The sequence below is a fragment of the Alligator sinensis genome, unplaced genomic scaffold (assembly GCF_000455745.1).
Source record: "Alligator sinensis unplaced genomic scaffold, ASM45574v1 scaffold293_3, whole genome shotgun sequence".
Taxonomy (NCBI): domain Eukaryota; kingdom Metazoa; phylum Chordata; order Crocodylia; family Alligatoridae; genus Alligator; species Alligator sinensis.
Window position 1 is genome coordinate 586,319 of NW_005842604.1, and position 22,452 is coordinate 608,770.

General features: G+C 43.3%; 1 protein-coding gene across 1 annotated transcript in view; it reads right to left on the minus strand.

Moving 5' to 3' along the window:
* RASAL2 (RAS protein activator like 2) overlaps positions 1 to 22,452 on the minus strand; it is a 178,876-nt gene that overhangs the window by 51,043 nt on the left and 105,381 nt on the right. Inside the window, exon 5 of the mRNA XM_025214769.1 lies at positions 1,331 to 1,440. Within this exon, the coding sequence (XP_025070554.1) occupies positions 1,331 to 1,440 (110 nt within the window). The remainder of the gene's footprint in view (positions 1 to 1,330; positions 1,441 to 22,452) is intronic.

Below are 22,452 nucleotides of genomic sequence, written 5' to 3' on the forward strand. Positions count from 1 at the left end.
GCTGGCAGGGGAGGGGCCGGCCCCAGCAGGGGTCCCCCCCACAGTCCCTTCACCCCTCGTCCAGCTCCCCCGACCCCTTACTTACTGGCACCAGGGCCCTGGTGCTGAAACACACGGGCTCACCAGCCGCGTTTCAGCACTAGGGCAAGGGGCATCCACAGAGACACTGTGGCAGCCAAAGTGTCTCTTTGGAGGACCCAGCAACCGGTTGCCTCAGGGCATGGTCAGGGACTGTGCCCTGCCCCGCTTTTTTATACTTTGCTTTTTTTTAGACACCTGGATATCCAGGGGTCTAATTTTCTCCGCGCGCTGCAAGTTTGCAGCGCAGGGAACATTTTTTTGTTCCCGCACATGCCTGTTGCCCCCCTCCAAGGGGTTTGAGGCAGGGCAAGAGGCACGTGCATGCTGTTGCCCACCTCAAAGGGGTTTGAGGCAGGGCAAGAGGCACGTGCATGCTCGTGTGGACGCACCCTTATAGAATAACATGCTTTTGGGTTCTAATTAAGATGATAGAGACACTTGATCAAAGTGTTAGTAAAAACAGATCTGAAGCTGGTAAACAAGCTACCAGCAAAAATCAAACATATTCCTGAGGGAAGTTATGGTATACATATAACCACACTAACTACCTAATTTGGGGAGTGGTGACCCTATGTCCTCCAGTTTTCTGAAAAACAGACCCTGTATCTCCATTAGAGAACTTCACACCACTACATCACTCAGTGACACTAGCACAAACACCTACTATAAATGAGCTGCACTGTTGTGTGTGTTGAGGTTTTACACCAGTAATTACGCTGATTTCAGCACATCGGTACAACTTTTCCTTCATACACTGTGCACGTAGAAGTATCAAGGAGTTGCAGTGGTATGAAAATATCAATAAAGGGGTGCAACCATTTATGTAGCTACACTGCACCAGTGCATGGAGGCTAGGGTTTGCATACATCAGAACAATTTTCTCTAAGGGTTTATGGAACTTAATGCTTTGAACTTGTTTGGTGATCCAGAAAGAGAGGTAGGTGCTAAAGAACAAGAAGATATTTTACTTAAGATGCTTATGTCAACTCTTTTGTCAACTCCTCTAAGGTTGGTAGTGAAACAATGTCCTACAAGATCAATACACTTATGAATGACAAACACTATGTAACAATTTAAGAATTAAAAGGACAGAAACATGTACCTTAAAAACAAAGAGAGACTCTCAGAGCCCCTCATTCCACTCAGTTTGCGCATGTGCTTATAAATGACTAGCACACTTTTTCAAGCTCTATTGCAAGCATAGAGTTGCAATCAAGGTCTGTTTTTAGGAAGGTATATAGAATTGTACCTGTCATCAGCGTTACGGAGAGATGGTAGACGGAAGCTTGTATTCCTGTCCAGCTTTGACTGGCTCTTTGTCCTCTTGATGGAGCCTTTCAGACGTTTACTGAAGAAGCCCTAAAATGACAAGTCATAGGAAGTGAAACTGCCATTCTTATGCAAGCAATGACTAAATCTTTAAGGCCGTCGCTGAACCTAAACAAAGCGGTGACTATCATAGTCTATGTAACAGATTCAAACGGTAATTTAATGTCATCCATGTTACGGGCGAACTTCACTAAAGTCTCATTACTGCATAAGACTATCACTAAGGATTATTCTTGAATTAGTCTCAACTCCTCTTCACAGAGCTGCCCCAAGGCTTTTAATATTTTTTGGCCACCTTCAAAACCAGAAGGGAAGAATTTACCAACTTATGAATTTCTACTGCACTTACATTCAGATAGCACTTGCCAGGTTATATACAGCTAAAATTTTACAAGAACAAACAGTGTCATAAAATTCACATCATTTGGGACCAAAATCTAAAGACTACCGAGTCCAAACATTACTCTTGATTAAGGGTTGGGATCCAGCTGAATCTCACAGCGTTGTCAATCTCCCTCTAAATCAAAAATGTCTCTTTAGTAATGAAAAACCTATCAGAAATCAATTATGGTAAAACAAAAGTTATATGGCACTAGGAGGAGTTCTAGTACCAAGACAAGTAACCTGACATTTCAAAGTTTCTACTGCATAACAGAAGTCATTACAAGATAATTACTACTTTACTGAGAGCATGGGGAGAGCTGCACCTACCCACTGTTTTCTACAAACTGCTAAATCAGTGGTCACCAACCAATGGAGCTCGATCCACCAGTAGATCTTGGAGCCTCTTGTGGTAGATCTCAGAGCCTCTTGGAGTAGATCCAAGGCTGGGGTGGGGGGCTAAGTGCCTGCAGGCATGCATGCATGTGCCCCAGTCCAGCAGGTCAGTACATGGGGGACAGAAGGGGCAGGGGCTAGATCGAGGCCCCCGCGGTGAAGGACAGTGCTGCAGAGATAGGAGCAGGGGTATGTTGAGTGGGGCCTTGGCCGGGTGGGACTTACCTGTTGGGGAGGCATGCCCCCATATAATTTTTTCTCCCTTTGCCTCGATCTGCCCCCCCCCCCTTCCCTCCCCACAGACTTACCTACTGGGTGGGGGGGGGGAGAGGGTAGCGGCACAGCACGGTAGATCTTGCATTGCTTTTAAATGCCAAAGGTGATCTCCTACTTAAAAGGTTGGAGACCACTGTGTTAAATGCTTGCTTATCTAATCTTACATCTCCTTAGTTCTTTAAGCCCCACAATGTCAAACTGGTCCATTTAGGGCCCCCTTCCACATGTATGGCAGGAGGTGCAATTGTGGGATCATGCCTTAGATTTCATCATGCCTTATCACTGGTGCAGGGGGAGCCTGGGATCACTATCTCAGGCTCCCCCTGCACTGGCCCCTGTGCCAACAAGCCCTGCAGCTGATGTGGCAAGCTTGGCAGGGTTTTCCTCACTGCCCCACTGTGAGTCTCGCAGTCCACATGTGCTGCAGTGCTCGCAGCAGGGGTAGCACCAGGATTGCTGCCCCTGCAGCGAGCATTGTCAGCTGCAGGACTTTCACTGGGGGCTGCTGGACTCACAGTGGGGAGAACTTTGCCCCCACTGAGAGCCTCCGGAGGTGTGGGTCTTGCAGTAGTAGCAGCAGCATTCCCTCACCCTGCTCTTGCTGTGAGCCCTGCACCTCATGACACTCACAGTGTGGCAGTATTCTCACCATGGGAGCCAAGCCATCAGGATTGTGATCCCAGGCTCCCCCTGCACTAGCGATAATGCGCAATCCTACAGTCACGCCTCCTGCAACGCATGTATATATATTCTAAGGATAAGGCTCTGAGAAGAAAAGTTTTTGTGAGTGGCCTGAGGGGAATGCTGCCATGGCTGTGAGTCTCGCAGTGGCGCCGGTGTTCTTCCCATGGCCTCTGCTGCCAGCCCTGCAGCTGAAGACACTTGCCCCCACTGTTAAGCCTGCAGCTGAGGCGGCTTGCAGGGGAGGCAGCGTTCCCCCTGGCAGGTCCCACAGCTGACAACACTGCCACCATTGCAAGCCTTGTCAGCTGTGGGGCTGGCAGCAGGTGGTGCACCCCTGTGGCTGGGAGCCCTTCAGTTGATGGGGCTCTCAACCGCAAGGGAGCACTTGGCCACATATTCAATTAAATGGCATGATTAGAACAAACTACAAAGTTATTACAGATTTTCTGGGGAATAACTTTGTAACATATTGCTTATTTTATCATGCCATTCATTTGTTGAGCGTGTGGCTGGGTCACAATTTAAGACCTGACTACCTGGCTAATCATGCTTTAAATGTAATGGGGGGGGAGGGGGGGGGGAAGGCTTAAAAACACCTCTCTTTCTCTCTCTGGGCACAATCAAAGCAAATGTAGAGGTCCCTAATCCGACTGGATTAAGCAACATTTTATTGCAAAAACAATCTCTTCTCCTTGATGGAAGTCATACAGAGACATGTCATCCCATTCTTCTACAGCAGTTATGAAGTGTATCAAACACACTTAAGTGAAACTATTTTTGTTGGCAGAAAAACAGTGTGGTAAAAGGAGTTTGCCAGACTTAATAGACTATTTCAACACAAAGTCAATGAAACTTAATTTACAAAAATGTCAAATGCAGCCCCACCCTCACTTATAATGAATATGGTTTCCTTTTTTTTTTTATTGTGGTCTGGATGAACATATTTCTACATTAGTTCTAGTAAAGCACAGTTAATACCCAACTGTGCCCAATCCCTTATTCTATCAGATATCAACCATGCTTTACTCTGCAGCCCACACTGGCAAGGCACCATTCTTGAGCTGAATGAGGGAAGAAGTAAAGCCACCCTTCACAGACATTGCCAGATCTGATTTTTCCAGTGCAGAGATAACCCTTCCAGAGTCAGCAAATCTGAAAGGAACAGGGTCTTCTATCCGCTCTCAACAGAACACTGCCAAAGCAAATGTTTTACGGTCTTTGGCTGACTCAGCTGGAGTAACACACCTGGTTTGCTCAGTTTATGAAGCCATAAGCATTAGATCACTGCATCAGAAGAACAGCTTATTTTCAGACCTCCAGTCTGAGCCATCTAACATAACTTTTGAATTTTCAACAAGAAAGTGCACCTAATGTATAATATCCAAAGGAAGGACTATTACCTTACTCTGAGAGGGTGAGCGAGGGAGGGAGTTTGTTTTGCTAGAAAACAAATAAGTCTGCCTCTCTCTATTTTTACCCTTCTCATCCCTTATATATTTAGAAATCTCTTTTTTCCCCACCTAATTTCTCTTACAGCACACTCTTATCTCCTCCTCCTCTCACTCCAGTTTCTAACTCAACCTGGTTATTCTTTTCCCTCCTTTTCTTAACTCTTCTTGACATGGAAGACAACAAGGACCATGATGAATTTTCAGATGTGTATAAGTGTTTCTGAGGCTGAGTGGTTCACACACTGCTAAAATCTAAAGAAAGCTCCTATGTCTCACCAACCACCTACTCACTAACTCTTCAGTGAGGACAGGAAGACAGTTAACCCCCTCAGCCGTATTCAAACTCTGATGACTGTGTAAGTGGGCTGCACATATTAAAAGCCTCTCATCTGTTCCAAAACTGACTACAGAATCTTCCTACTGTAAGGACACATTGACTCCTTTCCCCAATTATTAGTAGCTATAACAACTTGTTTCTAATGCTTCTGCTTGAGAAGTCCCTGCAGAGGTCCTTGCACGACTCTTGAGACAATCTTGGGGAATTTTTATTAACAATAGGATGGTAACTGCATTGGTATAAGTCTGTTCCCTTTAACTGCTTAAGGTCTGCTTGAAGCTGGCTGCCTTCCCTCCAGGACAGGAGGGTGATGACAATGACCTTTCAAAGACAGCACCCTACCAAGTTGGTAAATGAGGGGAAAACAGCCACCTGGGTGCTCCATGCTGAACTAACACACAAAAGCTGCCCTATCCCCAAAACCATAAAAAACGCTGTGAACCCACACTATAAACATGTGTGCGCATATAGTCAAATAGGAGACGGTGGCAGCTGTCAAAAGGGAAGTGGTATTTGTAACTGTGCAAGTCACTTAAACTTTATTCAGGTCCCTGGACTTTTGATTCAGGTTTTGACAAAGTACCTTTGAAAAATGTAGAATCAATAGATGCTCTTGGGCTTCTCTTGGGGCCAGTGTTAGAATTCAACTTGAAAATTTAAGGCATTTTCAAAGGCACTTTCATTTAGTTTGACCTCCCCACATGAAAGATAAGACCAGCTACTGGGATTTAGCTTTGGTGGACCTTGGCTTTATGCTGACACTTCTCAGTGAAGTGCAGATGCTGTGAAACTGAAAAGGTCAGCTCTCTTAACAACAGATTAGGCAAGAATCAGGATGGGACCCACAAAACTATTTTTAAGTGGGCAAACATGCATCCCTACTAGTGATGGACCTTGAATGTTCACTTGTCCTAATGTTTATTCTAATAATTTTTCCTGTTGCATTTTACATTTTAAGGAACAATAAACTTTTCTTTTTACTGTGCAAATTGTATCCTTCAGTACAAAACATCAACTGTCTCTAACAGTATTCAAAAGCTGAACATAAACACTAGGGACAGAAACAGTATAAGTGATCAGAAACCACTTTAAACCTGTAACAGTGCATAAGTTCAGCGCACATAATTTGGTTTCAAAATGGCCAAACCCAGTTTAAGATAAACCTGGCTGGATGTATTATCAGACATAACTGATTTAAGTTAAACCAGTCTATGGAACTTCTGTCCCAGATCCCCTCCTGACTCAAGTTATGTCCCAGTCTCCCAGCATCCTAGAATGCATTGGGGCTCCCCTGCTAACTCCCCTCACAGGGCAGGCAGGATAGCCTTGCCTGTGCTGTCTGCTCTGGATGAGCTGAGGCCAGTTCCACTCCACAGCTGTCATGGAGCTGAGGCAGCAATGCCTCTGCTCCCCAGCCTGGTCCTCCCTGTACCTGTCAGTCTCGTGTGGGGAGGCAGGGAGCAGTGGAGGGATAGAGCCCCCGGCCCCAGTTCCCCCAGCCCTGATGTGTAAGTCTGTAAGTGTTGCCTTTGCCCCACAGGAGAGGCCAGCGTGAGTCACTGACCCCCTAGGGGCAGGGGGAAAGGAGTCCTCCTGTCCTGAGTGGCCCCTGAGCCCAGCATCTGGTCTGCCCAGCTGTGAAGGATGATTTCCCCCTCATCCCCCTACATGAAGGTGGGCTGGAACAAGTCACTGATGTGCAGAGGGAAGGGGGAAACGAAGCCCCCCATCTTGGTCTTGGCCCCCCAAGCTGGGGTCTTCCCAGATTGGGGGAGGGGAGGAGGGACAGACCCCAGGGTGCTTTCCCTGCTCAGCTGGGCCGGCTCCATAGAAAGAAGGATCGGGCCCCGCTGCCTGGCACAAGCCCCTGGGGCTGCCCAGCGCATCTTGCCAGCTGCTGCTGTTGCTGGGCTCCGGCGGGATGACCGGGCTGCCTGGGGGGCTTGCGGCAAGTGGCAGGGCCTGATTTTACCCTCTACAAAGCACTCCCATCCCTGCTGCCTGGTACAAGCAGCAGCTAGCAAGATGCACAAGGCAGCCTGGGGAGCTTGCACTGGGCATTAAGGACAGGAGTTCTCTGTAGAGGGCAGGATCAGGCCCCACCAACCGGTGCAAGCTCTCTGAGCTGCCCAGTACATCTTGCTGTTTGCTGCTGGTGCCAGGCTCTGGTGGGACACACTGAGCGGCCTGTGCTGTGCAGCAGAGCTGGGTAGGGGGGAAGTAGGTTGGGAAGACCCCAACTTGGAGGGCCAAGACAGGGATGGGGGCTTTGTTCCCCCCTCCCTCCTGTGCATCAGTGACTCAGGCTGGCCCAGGTCAGGGGGAAATCACCTCCCCCTGCAGCTGGGTAGACCAGGGCTGAGGGGATCCCCAGTGCGGGGCTCCCCCCATGTGGGCAGACACTAGGCTTGACAACTGGGAGTGGGGACTCCTTTCCTCCACTCCCCTGCAGGGGGAATTACCTTCGCCTGTCCCCCTGAAGCTGGGCAGACCTAGGCTGGGGGAATCTCAGGATGGCCTAGGGAGGTATGAGATTTTTCCTGTGGCCAAACACCTGGCTTGGGGGGCCAGCACTGGGAGGGGGGCTCTTTCCCCCTGTTGGGGCAGGCTGGGAAGCCTGATCTAGCACCCCATGCCTTTTGGTCTGGGTCAGTGCAGGCCTTTCCCAACTGAAAACTGAACGTCAAGTCAGCTCATTATCCGTTCAATCTACTCAGTTTAGAAAAAGCTACAGACTGAACTGATTCCGCCTTGGGCTTTTTGACTATTTGTACTTAGCCAAGTAACAGATTTCTGGCTAAGCAGATAAAATCTGCTAAAATAAAAAGCAAACTTACTTTTTTTTAAACTTCTCCAAGACACATTAATTTTGTTGCAGCTTACCTGCTTCCTGTACCTAACTGGGGGATAATATAGGCCCAGTAATTAGGGATAAACACACTGAGAGAAGCACAAATAGTTCACTTGCATTCCATAAAAACCAAGGTGAGCTTTTAGATATTGACATGCCAACAGAAATTCTGAAGGAAAAACAAGCTTATACGTGTACCAAATACTGTTCAACTCAGGAAAAGTATACAACTTTTAATGCCACCTGAACAATGTCCTCTGATACCATAATTAAAAGATTATTTAAATCAGTCTTCTAGGAAAGAAAATCCTGGACATTGTTACTAGCAGTGTCTTAGATTATTAGCAGCAAAACTAAAATTCTCACTTTATTTTTCATTATGCTAGTCATATATTTCTCATATCAGCCTTGTCAATTAAACATCCATTACTTTTCATGCTTTGCATGAGACTAAAACACCACAGGGTCAGATTTAAAAAAACGAACCAAAAAACCACACAGTTTAAATATGACAGAAACTTCTCAATAAGTCTTAGACACCCTAGGTTATTATGCAAACTTAAAATTAGAGTTGAGACTATATTAGCAACACACTAAGGTGCTTGTGAGCATTATCGGTAATGAGCTGCAGTGCACTTTGAAGATGAACAGTACTGTGCAAATGCAGGTGTTGTGAAGAGTCAAACAGTAAGAGAATAACTACAAGAGCTGTGCTCTAATCAGTCCACTTAGACCGCTTTAACACTCCACACTTAATGGGAAAATGGCAAAATTTAATTTAAACCAACTTTCCCCCTCAAAACCACATCAGCAGAATCTCAATTTTGTCTTCTTTTTTTTTCTTTTTTGGTACAGCGCCTTGGTCAAAGGATGAGTGAAATGAAAGGGACATGAAAATCCAATAATACAAATAGCTCAAAGTCAATTAAGAATTATCTTCACCTTATTTTTAAGTTAGAGAAATAGATTAAACAGACTCACTATTTTCTGTCTGAATGAGATTGCCACCAAGGAAGCAATGAATCAAGTCAGACCTTGCAAATGCACTTTTCAACAAGAAAAGAAAGAGGCTAGGAATTAACCAAGGGGGAGAGGAAGTCATAGAGAAAGGCAGTTCTAAACTTGTACTATTCCACATTTGTAGTCCACCTCTCTGTTAGGAGAAAAGACATTTTCTCCTGTATCCCAGTATAGTAAGAGAGAATTACCTGGAAAACAGCATATGAACTCCCAAATAACCTCACAGACAACATCTTGAGAACAAAAATACATAACCACTTTACAGGTATATGTATTCTTCTCTCTGGAGAAAACAGTGTAACAAACAATGCCACTTTCATAATCAATGGTGAATTTGATAACATTCTAACAAGGGCCAATAAAACGTGACAATATCAGCACAGGTCAAGAAAAAAGAAGTCAGTGACTGAAGTTCTCAGCATAGATATGCAATGGGGTTGCTTGGGGTTTTTCTAGCAACACTGAAACCTAAATTATATAAATCTCCTTGGCGCAGGGACATCATCGTTAAAGCAACTGCAAAATGCCACGTACATTTAGGATTTTATATTTTAGCAACATATAATAGTAACATGTCATTGGTGATGATGATATAGGCAACAGCACAGTGTAGGAAACTTTAAAAGAGGCTTTTTGATTCTTCCCGTCTTAGGATAAGGGATGATGGACTGAAAAAAATTATTCCGATGGCCCTCAAGTTGCATGGGACAGTGACAGACATATCCTCTTACCTTTCTGCACTAGCTAGAGAACTTTCCTTTTTATCTTACAGGTTTTTCACAAATTTATCATAAATGTTACTGAGAAAACTTGGTAACCAAAGTGAAAAATCCTGCTATGTAGGATGACTACCTTTTAAAAATGGAAAGGTGGGACACAAGCCCTATCCTCCTGGGGGCACAGCCAGAGCAGAGCTGAGCCAAGCCCCTAGGGAGTGGGGACGGATGTGGGCTGCCTGCTGCAAGCTCGGGGCTCCCCACCCTGCTGCCCTCCTCCTGGGAGCCCCACACCACCATGGTGAGGCACCCCGTGTCTGCTTGACAGCAGCAGGGCCAGTGGTGGTGCAGCCCACACGGGGCTCCTAGCAGCAGCAGCACCACCAAGTCTCTCTGCCTTTGTATGCGGGGTCTTGCTTGCTGGGCTGTGGAGGTCCCTGGGAAAGGGCAGTAGAGTGTGGAACCCCGAGTTCGCAGCAAGCAGCCTGCATCTGCCCCCACCCTGTGCACAAGTCTGGAGCGGCCCCTGCTCTTCCATGCCCCTTCCCTGGGAGTGCATGCAGCAGTGGGGAGCCACCCCCCAGAGGAGCCACCTGTGGCTCTGTCCCACTCCCCAGCCAAGCCCCACAGCCATGTATTCCCATCCCAGCCCTGGGCCCCACGCACCACCTTAGCTGAGCAGCACCCCTAGCCCCAACTGCCAACCCTGCCCCACTCCTTCCCTCACTGTGGGGGCTTCAATCTCCCCCCCCGCCACAGACTTACCTGCAGGGAGCTGCTCTCCACACTGCCTGGCTGTATTCCCAGCCATGTGCATGTGCACACGCACACACAAACATGGCACCCCTGCCTCCAGCTCTCCCCTGCTCCAAGCAGCCCCTTGCAGGCTGGAACCCTGCCAGCCTGCAAGGGGAACCCAGCTTTCTCTCACATTTTTCTGCAGTGAACAGAAAACCAAGATTCCAGCACATGATACTAGGAATCTAGAACAAATGCTGTCCTAGAGTCATTCAGCCTGGGACTGGCACTTGATGTTCCCATTTTAGGGCTGTCCCACTGAATTTGGGATGAGTGATCACCCTACTGCCATGTACTCAAACTCTAGTAGAGAGACAGGAAGTCAAGACACTGAAGATGTCAATGTGGAAGGAAGCTTGGGGGGGGGGGGAGAGAAGAAGGAGAGGAATCAGGGGAGGAGGAAATGAACTCTAGGGATGAGTACTTAAAAGAGGAAGGCTCACCTTTCCTTGCAGAACGTTAATAAATATAATCAACAGCCAAGTGGACAGATTAAGTAACAACCGAGTTTTTATTGTACTGAAACAGATAATTATGAGGCAACCTGGAAGGTTCTAAGAAAACTGATCTGATAAGACAAAAGAAGTACAGGAAGCTCACTAGATATATGCTGGCATGCTGATCAAAATAATGTGTGTTATTAGAGATTATAAATAAGATAGAAACTGATAAAGATGGCACTAGAAATCACTTAGAACCTCTATGAAGATGCCATCTCAATGAACAGCACTAAAAAGAGATCTTTTATGTATTGAGAAAGGATAAAACACAATTAAGATAAAGTGGTATTAAATAAAAATTAAACATTAGTTTCACACCAAATTCTATTCTGGTCATCTCATCTCAGTAAGAGAATAGAGTCTAGAGGAATAGAACAAACCTGATTAGAAGCAAAAAGGAGCAGGATTTACAAACATATATAGATTTGAAGACTAAGATTATTTGTTTTCAAACAAGGGTTCCAAGGTAAAGAAAAATAAAGCAGTAAAAGTTAATTGGGCTCCCCATTCACCCTGTTGCATAACACAAAAATCAAGGAGTAGCTTAACGTGACAGGCAGCAAATTTAAAATATGCAACAGGAGGCATCTTCTTTTTCATGCTATCTATACTCAGTCTGTAGAATTCTTTGCCACAAGAGATTACAGAAACAAATGTTTCAGTAAGATTAAAAAAGGATTACACATTTATATAAGAACAACATATGCAGCTGCATTAGTCAGGTTTAAAAATAACAGGAGAGAGGAAAATCATCATGCTTCAGGATACAAGCTGACTGCCAGCTACGGTCAGGAAGGAATTTTCATCCAGTGGAACAGCTCTGTACAGTTGACCAGATGCATTATTTTAAACCTTCCACTGAAGTACCTGGCACTGGTAAGTAACATAGGAAAGATGCAGAACAAGATGAACAAGTCATTTCCTTTGATATGTCAATTCCCATATTTTTGTGAGCAACAATGTAATTAATTGTAGAAAGGAAGAGGTCCAGAGAACACCGAAGTACACATTTAAGAATACTACATTAAAAATTTAAAAATTAAGGGACTGTTGAACATGGCGCAAAAGGATGTATTACAATGTGTGTAGAGAAAGACTGGAAAATGCAGCACTACTATAAACAAAATTCAGCAGTTCACAATTGCATTACAAAACTGAAATCCAAATGACAGTCAATGTAGCTTCAGCACAGTTTGCTCAAAGAGGTGAAGAAGAAAAAAAATATTTGTAAAGGAACTAGAGAACATGTAAGGTATTAAGCAAAGAACCAAGAGAGTCACAAATCTACTGTAACAGCCAATGGAAGGCAGGTAACAGGGTATTTGGTTATTGGGTATAGGACCTGAACCAGCTAAGAAAAAGACAAAGTTCACTGGGTCAGTGAACATGTATCAGTTGGATGGAGGCTTGTTTAGCTGCAGCTTGTGGTATGTACTTTAGCTACAGGGGCTAAGGACAGACATTACACACAAACCAGTTGAAGTGATCAGAAACTGGTTTAAACCGGTAACAGAACAGATGTTCAGTGCACATAAGCCAGTTTGAAAATGGCTGAAACCAGGTTGAGATAAACCTGGCTGAATGCAGTAACAGACTTAACTGATTTGGCTCAAACCAATTTATGCAATGTCGTCCCAGACCCCTTGCTGGTTTAAAATAAACCAGACACCCCCAGCATCCTGGCATGCTCTCTAGGCTGGGCGGGGCTCTCTGCTCCACAGCAGGGCTGGCCCCTCCTCTCTGCTCCCTGGCTGGAGCTTCGGCAGAGACCTGCAGGCACAGCAGCGTCTGCCTGGCTTCCCCCTGCCCTACCCCCCCGGCTGCTCAAGCAGGAAATCCCCCTCTCCTTCCCTTCCTCCCATCTCCCACAGCGGGGACCCCAGCCCCATGGATCCTAGGCATGTGGTAGGCTAGCTAATGCAGATGTGTGTGCATCTCCAATTTCAGTGGGACAGGCAGAGAGAACAGTAACCACTTAGGGCTGTTTGGAGCTAATCAACAGGTCAACCAGTGAGCTGTTTAAGAAGAGTTTGAATTAATGGAGAGGGGCTATTGTTTTGCTGATGAAGTGCTAAAGACTGTTATCAGCCCCCTGTTTGCTCGCTTGCCTATCAGTTTGCTGCAGATAGTATAAAGAAGCAGGGAGGGAGATTGAAAAGCTCCACATCATCAACAGATGCATGAACTGAACCCCTCCCCACCCCCTTACCTCACAGTGCTAGCATGGGTCTGGGGTCTGCCAACACTCCTGCCCCTTGAGCAGCAAGCAGGCAAAAGCCTGGGATGGTGCTGGCAGACCTCCATAATCAGAATGTCCTGCTGGGGCCTGGCCACCCCCCCGCTCAGTACTGTACAAGGGAAGGGAGGGCTGCTCTAGCACCCCCTGGCTTCTAGCCTGAGCCACTGCAGGCATGTACCTGAATTTCCTCAGTCCAGAGAGAATGTCTGTCTGGTTACAAACTGGTTCAGTCTAGCCAGGTTAAACTAACCTGCAAAGATTGAATCAATTCAGGCTCAGACTTTTTGAATGTCTGTCCCTAACTTGTGAATGTAACAAACTTTGCTACTCACAGGCTGAGTGGTTGATCTCTCCTGGGCCTAGTTACTTACAGGGTTGGGCAGACTCAGGCAAAAGGCATGAAAAGCTAAGCTTTCAGGAACCCCTGAGGATCAGCAAACCGGGGAGTTTGCAAGGGAGTTCAAGTTAGGGGAGGGCTTTACTTTTATTTCTGTGTTTTTGCAACAAGGAGGACAATGATGGCAACTGCTCAGCAATGGAGAAGACCCAAAGCATGGCATGATTAAAGATGACTGGATGCTGAAGCTAGACTATGCTCCTCACAGAAAATACACATTCATGCACCGCCTCCTCACAGAGCTCAAGATAGAGAAGATCTGGGAACAGGAGATGCAGTTGACTGAGTTCAGACAGAGTTTTTAGCACATGATGAATGAGAGGAGAGATGAGGCTGCCTATAACACTGACAATTCACAGGCATTTTCTGAAGAAGGAGACACCTAGAGGGCACAGCTTAGAACCCTTGAACCATGAAGACAAGACAGATGAAGAGACTGGAAGCAGTATCAAGGAAAAGGCTTGTTCCACCAGAGAATAAAGAAAAGGGAACAGACAGAGACAGAAGATGATGGAACAAGAAAGAGGAAAGCTTGCCGCAAGATGAGAGAAGACAGATTACCAGAGCAGATTCAGAAAACAAAAAGATGTACGGTCTCATAGGGGTACATTGTATCCTCTTCCAGGACTGCAACCATGATGTTTAAAAGGTTCCTAAAGCAAGCAAGGAAAAAATAATTTAAGGGAACAAATGGCACTGCAAGATTCCTCTTGGAAAGGATCAAGGATGTCTAGGCCAGGCTGGGGAAGATGCTCAAAGGAGTGCAAGGTCAGGTGTTTTCAGTGGAATTCTTGTAATCACTCCAAAAACATGGGGAAGGTATGACAAGATAAGATCAACATATAGTTCAAGGATGAATCCTGTACGGGAGGATTTGGGGAGTTCAGTCACTAGGATACATTCATTGACAGGAAGATTATTTTCAAAGGATGGACTCTGCTTGAGTACCTGGAGAAACAGCTCTCTCAGACTGAGGCTAGCATAACTGATAAGAGCAACTTTAAATTGAAAAGTGAAGGAAGAATGACTGGGAGAAACCTGAGAGATTCTCCATATCTGGTTTTAGCATACAGGAGGAAAAGGAAGAGCAGGCAAATGAGGACACAGTTATGACAAAAAATAGCAATGAGTAGTAGGATGGATAGCAAGGAAAAGAAAAGAGCTAGTAGTGAGGAGAATGGCAGTCAGGTATACAATACAATGCAGTTATTTAGGTAAGATACAGGGGGTGATCAGTAAGAAACAACTGAAATGTTTGTATGCAAATGTGAGGAACAAGGCCAATGGTAAGATGGATGATGAGAAAGAAGCTATACAACTACATATTACCACAACAAAGATGGGGAAGGGAAAAAAAACCCAGGAGTTAAATGCACTGAAGTAGGAGGGAGCTGGTAACTTTTCTAGGCCAGAATTCTGAAACAACTGGCACCTAACTTGCATGTTTAGGATTATTTTTAACAACACTCTTAAATCAGGGTGGTACCATCTGGCTGGAGAAAGCCAGATGCTCATATTTAAGAAGGGAGGGAAAAAGGTGATTTGAACAGCTGGAGGTCTGACCTCAATAGTGTGCAAGTGTTTAGAACAGATTTTCAGGGAAAGGATAAAGACATGGGGGTATAGGGAAAATGGGATATAATGCAGTACAGGTTTAGCAAAGGGAAATCCCTCCAGGCTAACCTGATAGCACTCTTTGTTAAACTCAGTATTTTTCCCCCCCAGACTAAAGAAACGCAGGCAGCCTCCTCTGCGTGGAAACCAATAACATTTTGATATGGTACTATACAGGAAACTACCATATTTTCCAAACATAAAACGTGCACCTTCCCCCCCACCCTGTCAACTTCCCACAAGTCAGCTGGGGGAAAGTGGGGCTTGCGTTATATATGAAAAATATAGACCCCACAAGTCTGGAAATGTTGTGGGGGGGAGCGAGGCAGTGTTAATTGCCGCAGCTCTGAGAGCCATGGCAATTAATACTGCCATTGCTCTCTCACCGCCACATTTCTGGACATATGAGGAGTCGTTCAGCAAGATGACATGGTTCTGTTAGCTGAATCAGTCTAGCATGTAAGGTCAGTTTGTGGCCAGACCTGGTGCATGGCCCTGGATTTGGCACACAGAATTGGAGCTGGTGTGTTCCTCGAGGATCAGTTTTGGGACTGACATTATTTAATATTTTCATTAATTGTCTTGGTACAAAATGGAATGTGCTGATTAAATCTTCTGACGAGACCATGTTGAGAAGCACTGTCAATACAGGTGGAGGATCAAGATTTCATATAGGAAAACCTGGATGGCTTTGAGGACTGGAGTAATTAGAAATGGCTTGAAATTCAATATTAGAAAATGCAGTGTCATGCACTTGGAAACTAACCACAAACACTTCGGCAATACAATGGGACCCTTCAGCTGTAAAACTAAAGGAGAAGGTGGAGAAGGACCCAAGTTTACTAATTGATCACAGCAAGACCATGAGCTGCCAATGAGTTACAGTCACCAAAAATGCAAATATGCTCCTTAGGATGCATCAAGCGAGGTACTTCCAGGAGAGATAAGGAAGTGTTAGTACCACTGAAAAAGCCACGGTGAGACTCATCTGCAATACTGTGTGCTTTTCTGGTTAGAACTGGAACAGATGCAGAACAGGGGAGGGAGAGTCAAGAACCTTTTTATAAAAAGGAGACTAGAAGAATGTGGATTATCAAGCCTAACAAAATGAAGACTGTAAGGGGATAATATTGCTGTCTATAAATACAACAGGAGAGGTAAACAGTAACACCGTGGAGCAAAACGAACTAAATAAGCTAAAGGACAACTCTGGTACAAGACTAAATAAGTAAAAACTGACCATAATGAAAAGTATAAGGTTTCTAACCATCACAGGAATGAAGTTACAGAACAATTTTCTAGTAGGTATAGCAGGGGGCAAGAAAATCCCATAAACTGATTTTAAGAATGAGTTTGATCACTTTATGAAAGGGATTACATAACACAGTGCCTGTGACAGCAGGAGACAAAACTTGAATCAGGAGGTCCCTTCTAGTCCTGTGTTCCTACAGCCCACATTTATGAAGAAATATATGGGAAGCAAAAAAAGCAAAATATATCATGCTGGCCAAAGGAGTGAGAGAGTAGAAGAACGTCTATAAAAATACCATGGAAAAAGCCCTTAGAAAAAACTAGGTGAATTAATTAATTTAAAAAATGAAGTAAATAACTATGGGAAAATGAGTTTAACAAGAAAAGTAGAGAGAGATGGGAAATTAGGTATAATGAGGACTTTGCCAATTTAATCATTATTAAACAGCTAGTACAGGAATACACAACTTGAGGTCTGCATGATATGCATTCCAGGGGTCTAAAGGAATTAGGTTACCAAACCACTATAAATCATTTGTGAAAATTCATGGAGAGGCAAACAAGTGCCAGAAAGCTATGGAGAACAGGATGGAGGAGGAATAATATTGGTTTTTTTCAGACCTCAGTGTATCAAAGCACTTCAATATGTGTACAACTTAAGACTGAGAGTAGTCTTATTGATTTCAATGGCTCTGCTTACATGCTTAAGCATCCTGTTGGCTGACAGGAGTGGTGAGGAGAGGGAGGACAGGAACCATAGAAACTAATATCCACTGACAAACTTTAATCCCAAATTAAGGAATGAATATTAATATAATGACATTATAACATAATCGTAAGGTGAGCAACAAAACTATGGGTGATGTACAGAATAGTTTTATCAAGAGGAAGTCACAAGATACCCAATTACTTTGGGGGGGTTTTTGGAGTGGGGGGAGGGTTAAAACTGAATTTTTAAATGAAGGAGACTGCACTGGATGCAAAATATTTAGTGCCAAAATTATGATTCACAGTTACTGGAGTGTGTCCATTTGGACACATCCTCCTTGGGCGACACAGCACACAGACATGTCCCAAAGCTTGTGCTAAAGGAATGCAAAATAGCTACATTCTGTCTTTCTCCTTATGCTGGAGAGGAGGAACACATTTTGTGCACCTGAAGTGCCAGACAGAATGTGGCCTTACACTGCAGCAAAGCATTTGATAATCCATCTTTATAGTCTTATGTAAAAAAACAAATTCAAATGAGATTGATTAAACTTAATATCATGGGCTGAAATTAACCATAGGACCAGTTAAAAAGGTTCATTATGATAAATAACAAGGTATCAAATTGGGAGGAGCTGTCCCACAGAGTGCTGAAGGATCTGGTGACAAGATAGGTTTTGTTTAACATCTTTGTTAATGATCCAAAAGAAAAGTTAAACAGCACATTAATTACATTCTGAGATTATATTAAAGAGGTGCAGTGAGTGCCAGCTAGGACAGAGAAATAACATTAAAATATCCGGGGAAGTTAGATAATACACACGCATTTCTGGGCACCTTAATACCAAAAATATGCCAGTCAATTGGAAATAATTCAAAGGAGAAGAGAAAAAAATGAAAGAGGCTGGCAAGATTGATTTCTTGAGGTTATTAATTAAATAGTGCATAACTTGTCTGGACCATGATTTATAGATAGGGGCATAATAACTGCCTGTAACAATACATATTTGAAGAGTATGAAGAAATCTATGGAGGGGACTTTATTGGGTGACCTGAGGGGACACAAATTAATACTGGTGAAATAATATGAACTTAGCCTAACTTTGCTTTATTTAAAAAGTAAAAGTTTCCTTTTCTGCAGGTCCATTATACTGTGACACCTCTCACGGTAATGGAAGCATTGCTATTGGACCAAGCGCTGGGGAAATAGCTGTCAAAAACACATTTGGTTTTTGTGGGGAGATAAATAGCTTTAGTTCCTGTGAGTCCTCTTTAGTTCTTTTTCTCAGCATCTGAGAATAAAAGGAAAGGCAAAAATTCCATGAGCCTTCTGGAAGTAGGTAACAACTCAAGTCCTTGCTATTGCATAAAATCTCTGGAATAAAGGATGAGAGAGCCTTAAGCCATATTTAGGAAAAAAAAATTAAAATAAATTTTATAAGCATGAGTTAAGAAACAAGAATAAAGAGAATGATAACCTCTTAAAGTAAGAGAAAAGGTTTGAGCAGTCACATCATTTTTCATAAAGAATACTGGTGCAAAAACATACTTTGCTGCCTTGATGCACTAATATTAGCTCACCAATTCAAAATCCTGCATTGACACTACTGTAGAATTAAAAATGTGCAACTCTCAGACCCCAGGGTCATTTGGCCAGAAAAGATGAGACTTGTTCTATCCAGCCAATGTGTTTGTAATGGAGCAGCGCTCTAGAGAGAACCAATAGTCTTGTTGACTGCATAAGATATGAGTATGGGCAGCAGCGAGATCTCATCAGGCTTTGACCTTCACTTAGGCTGGCTGCATTGTCTTTTGTTCCATTTAGCAGGACTCTAAAAGAGCAAAGAGGCAGACAGTATTCCTGTATATTCAATTATACTCTGAACTCAAGGCAAACCAAGGAAGCTAAGACCTAACTATTCACACTGGTTCCCATACAGATAATTTCAGCTATTTCGGAGCCTTTACACAAGCCTTCCTATGTCATTGTTATACTTGATATATAAACTGTGTTTCTTTCTTCTATCTTTTTTATTATTCTCATTCACATTGACAAGTCACTTGTCTGTAAGGATCTTCAAACAACCAACAGAACTGCCCACCAGAGCAGAGAGTGACTAGTGGTTTGGGTTCCTATATGCTTCCGTTCTACCATTTCTGAGGCCTGATAATTTTAGTAGTCTTGTATTTGAACCTAGTCCCTAACTGAAATGGAACAGCAAGGAGCTGATTACTGTGGGTTGTCACAGGGGTACCAGAGATCAATAATGGAACAGCAGGGAAAATGGCACATTACATTTGAGATGCAGAACACATTGTTTGTGTGGGAGGAGAAAGCTGGTAATGCACCTACCCACCCATCACCAGACCTAGTCCTAGCCAGTTCCATCAGCCTATTTTCTCAGCGCTAGCATTTACTATTTAAAAGTTTTTAAAAAATCTGTTTTCATGTTTGTTCCTTCCTACTGTCTCTTATAGACATCCTCTTTTTCCCACCACATGACTGGCACTTGTGAAGTGAGGGGTATCACTGAGTCTTGGTGGAAAACAAGGTTGCTGGACACTAATATAGCTGGGAGAATGGGGGTTAAAAAAGGGCCAAGCATTGATGGTCTCAGAAACTGCTTCTTCCCCACCCCACTGTTGCACAGCATCAGTACCAACAGAATCTGTTGAACTCCCTTTCGTGGAAGATAAAGGGAATGACTAAATTCTGTATGTTGGTCAAGAAGATGGCTAGACCAATAAAGAGGATGTGCATGCATGCACATGTGCTGTTAATGTAGTTATGCTGGTCATTCAAAAGTGAATTTAAACATGTGAATATACTTTTTCTGCATTTAAGTGTCGGAGACAGGAAAGCAAATTTCCTAAACTTTATAACTTGATATAACTTACCTTTATAAAACACTCCCATTTCCAGTGTTCATCAAAGAAACTATTTCAAGAACTCCTGAAAAGAATATTCACTTATTGTGCATTATGCAGTTGTAAATCAGAATTCCAAGGACTGGACAAAGGCCTATTAACAGTAAACAAGCAAACAAAATCCCCCCAAAATGGATGCCTTTTTCTGTGCAACTTCCACTACTTGTAGCTTAGAGAAAAAGCTTCATAGAATATACTGGAAGTCAATGTTCTGTTGAAAATAAGGTTTTTCAACAGCTCTTGTGTAAGAACAGAAGCTTAGAAAGCTGTAAATGAATCTTGTTTTCGAAATCTCAGCATTTTTTTAATCGGTATATGAAGAAGGTTAAGCTGTCCCTTGTCTTATGGCACATTTGCATCCCCAGACAGTGAGGAGGAAAGGGGATGTCATACTTAAAAATCAAGCCAAGAAAAAAAAAACCTGAAACAGAACTGCGTGTTGACTGATTTTCTGCCACTTTAACTTTTCAGAGCAAATATCAATGACAAAAAAACAGGTGTAGTATTCCACTTCCATTTTCTTTCTGCCTACTAACAGACACCAATCGAGATGAAGAAAACCTCAAAAACATTTTTAAAGCTATTGCAGGCACACCTTTCTTCCCTAGCCACTCTCATGGCACTCGTTTTGGGGCTTTTATCTGGTACAATCTCATCTCCTCAATCCAGAAAAGGCTTAATATGGATCAAGATAAAAGTTTTCTTTTGATTCTTCCTACTCATAAGCAGAGCTGGACTGAACCCACAGAATATGTGGGCTATTCGCCATCAGTATTTTAGGTGTGGGTCCATCTCTACTCATAAGTGCTTTAACTTTTGACCTTGCAGTAACAAGTTTAGAGGACTGCATTGTCCAGCATTTGTACACAGGGAAGTCTCATTTCATCTGCTCTACTCTTCAACTTTAACTACAGCATGCAAGATAGAGCATTCAGAGCAAACTAGAAAAGCCAGTAGGCTTGTCCTTTATACAAGAATCAGGAGGGCACATCAGGCCTGCAGGTACACAGGTGGCCAGGCAGACAGGAAAGCACAATACCAGCTGCACAAGTGCACAAGCAGCGTTTACTCTTTGTAGGCATATGACCAAGAGCAGAGGGCACAGACAACTTCCTATGTCCCCTTTGCCTTAGAAGTCTTAACATCTCATTTAAACTGTAAGGAAGAATGAAATTGAGACAGTACACAAAGAATTGGCAAAGTACCTTTGAAGAGAAGTGTGAAAGGAAGTGAGTATGATAGAAAGACTGTTAAAAGCTTGCCAAAATACAGGAAAAATACAAGAAAACCAAAGAAACATTTGAAGGGGAAAAAAGAGCAAGGGGAAAGATGAAGAAATGCAAAACAAAACTAGGTTGTTATTGATTTTGTGCACAGTTATGTTAAATATAGTTTGTGACCGATAGATGGGCTGTAAATGTGGAGCACCACATTTACACACACACACACACACACACACACACACACACACACACACCACACACACCACACACAGAGGCTAACTATGTCTTATATAGTCAGGCTGAATATAAGCGACTAAAATTTCCTTAAATTCTTAGAATCAAGAAGCCCTCATGCTGCCTATAGGAACTGCCCACAAAGTTCATTATAAAATCCACAACCTTACACATCACATAAAATTATTGCAAGTACATTCTGCGATTAGACTAAAGGTTTTTGCAGGTGCAATTTAGAATAGAATCACATTAAGAGGAAAAACAATCTATATGAATGTTTATCTATGTCAGAATGTCTTTAAACGGGGGAAATGCATTTTCACAGTCCCTGAATAGATGCAGAAGTTCAACTTCCGATCTCATTATAAGACTTGCATAAAAATTGAAGACATGAGTGCGGATACTCAAACAGAATGATATTTATATCTACCAGACTCATGAATTTAAAAGAAGTTAGGAAGAACGATCTTTGAGATAACTGGAGTTTTTTTCCTTTTTAAAATTCCAGTGAGTCCTGAGTTTAAGGTTTGGCTCAGACAGAGAAATCAGAGTAACTTCAAGAAAATCTGATCAGCCTTAATATTAACAAGATTCATTACAAAAATCAAAGAATCCACCACTCATTTATCTATTAACTAGAAGATGAACACCATTTTGCACAGCCTCATGAGAAAACAGGTACATAAAAAGTTCTGCATCTTAAGTTAGCTAAAAAATATTCTTCCTAGAATTGAGATAATTAATTGAGGCTTTCAGTGATTTATGGAGAAAAATGGCAAATCATTAAAAATGGAATCACATTGGTCTCCATAAAAAGCACAGGAAGACAAATCAGTGTTCACTCCCCATAAAAGAGCCAAAAACTATAGCGACAATTCTTTTTAATTTTCAAGCCCTTAAGGAGGCCCTCGCATACCAGAGAGGAATATCTGTACAATAAAAAAACTAGACTTTCCCTTTTTAAAGCAACTCTAGCTCAGTAGATAAAGTATTAAAAGGCACTTCATTTTGCCTGCACTTGTGTTGTGAAAAGTCCTC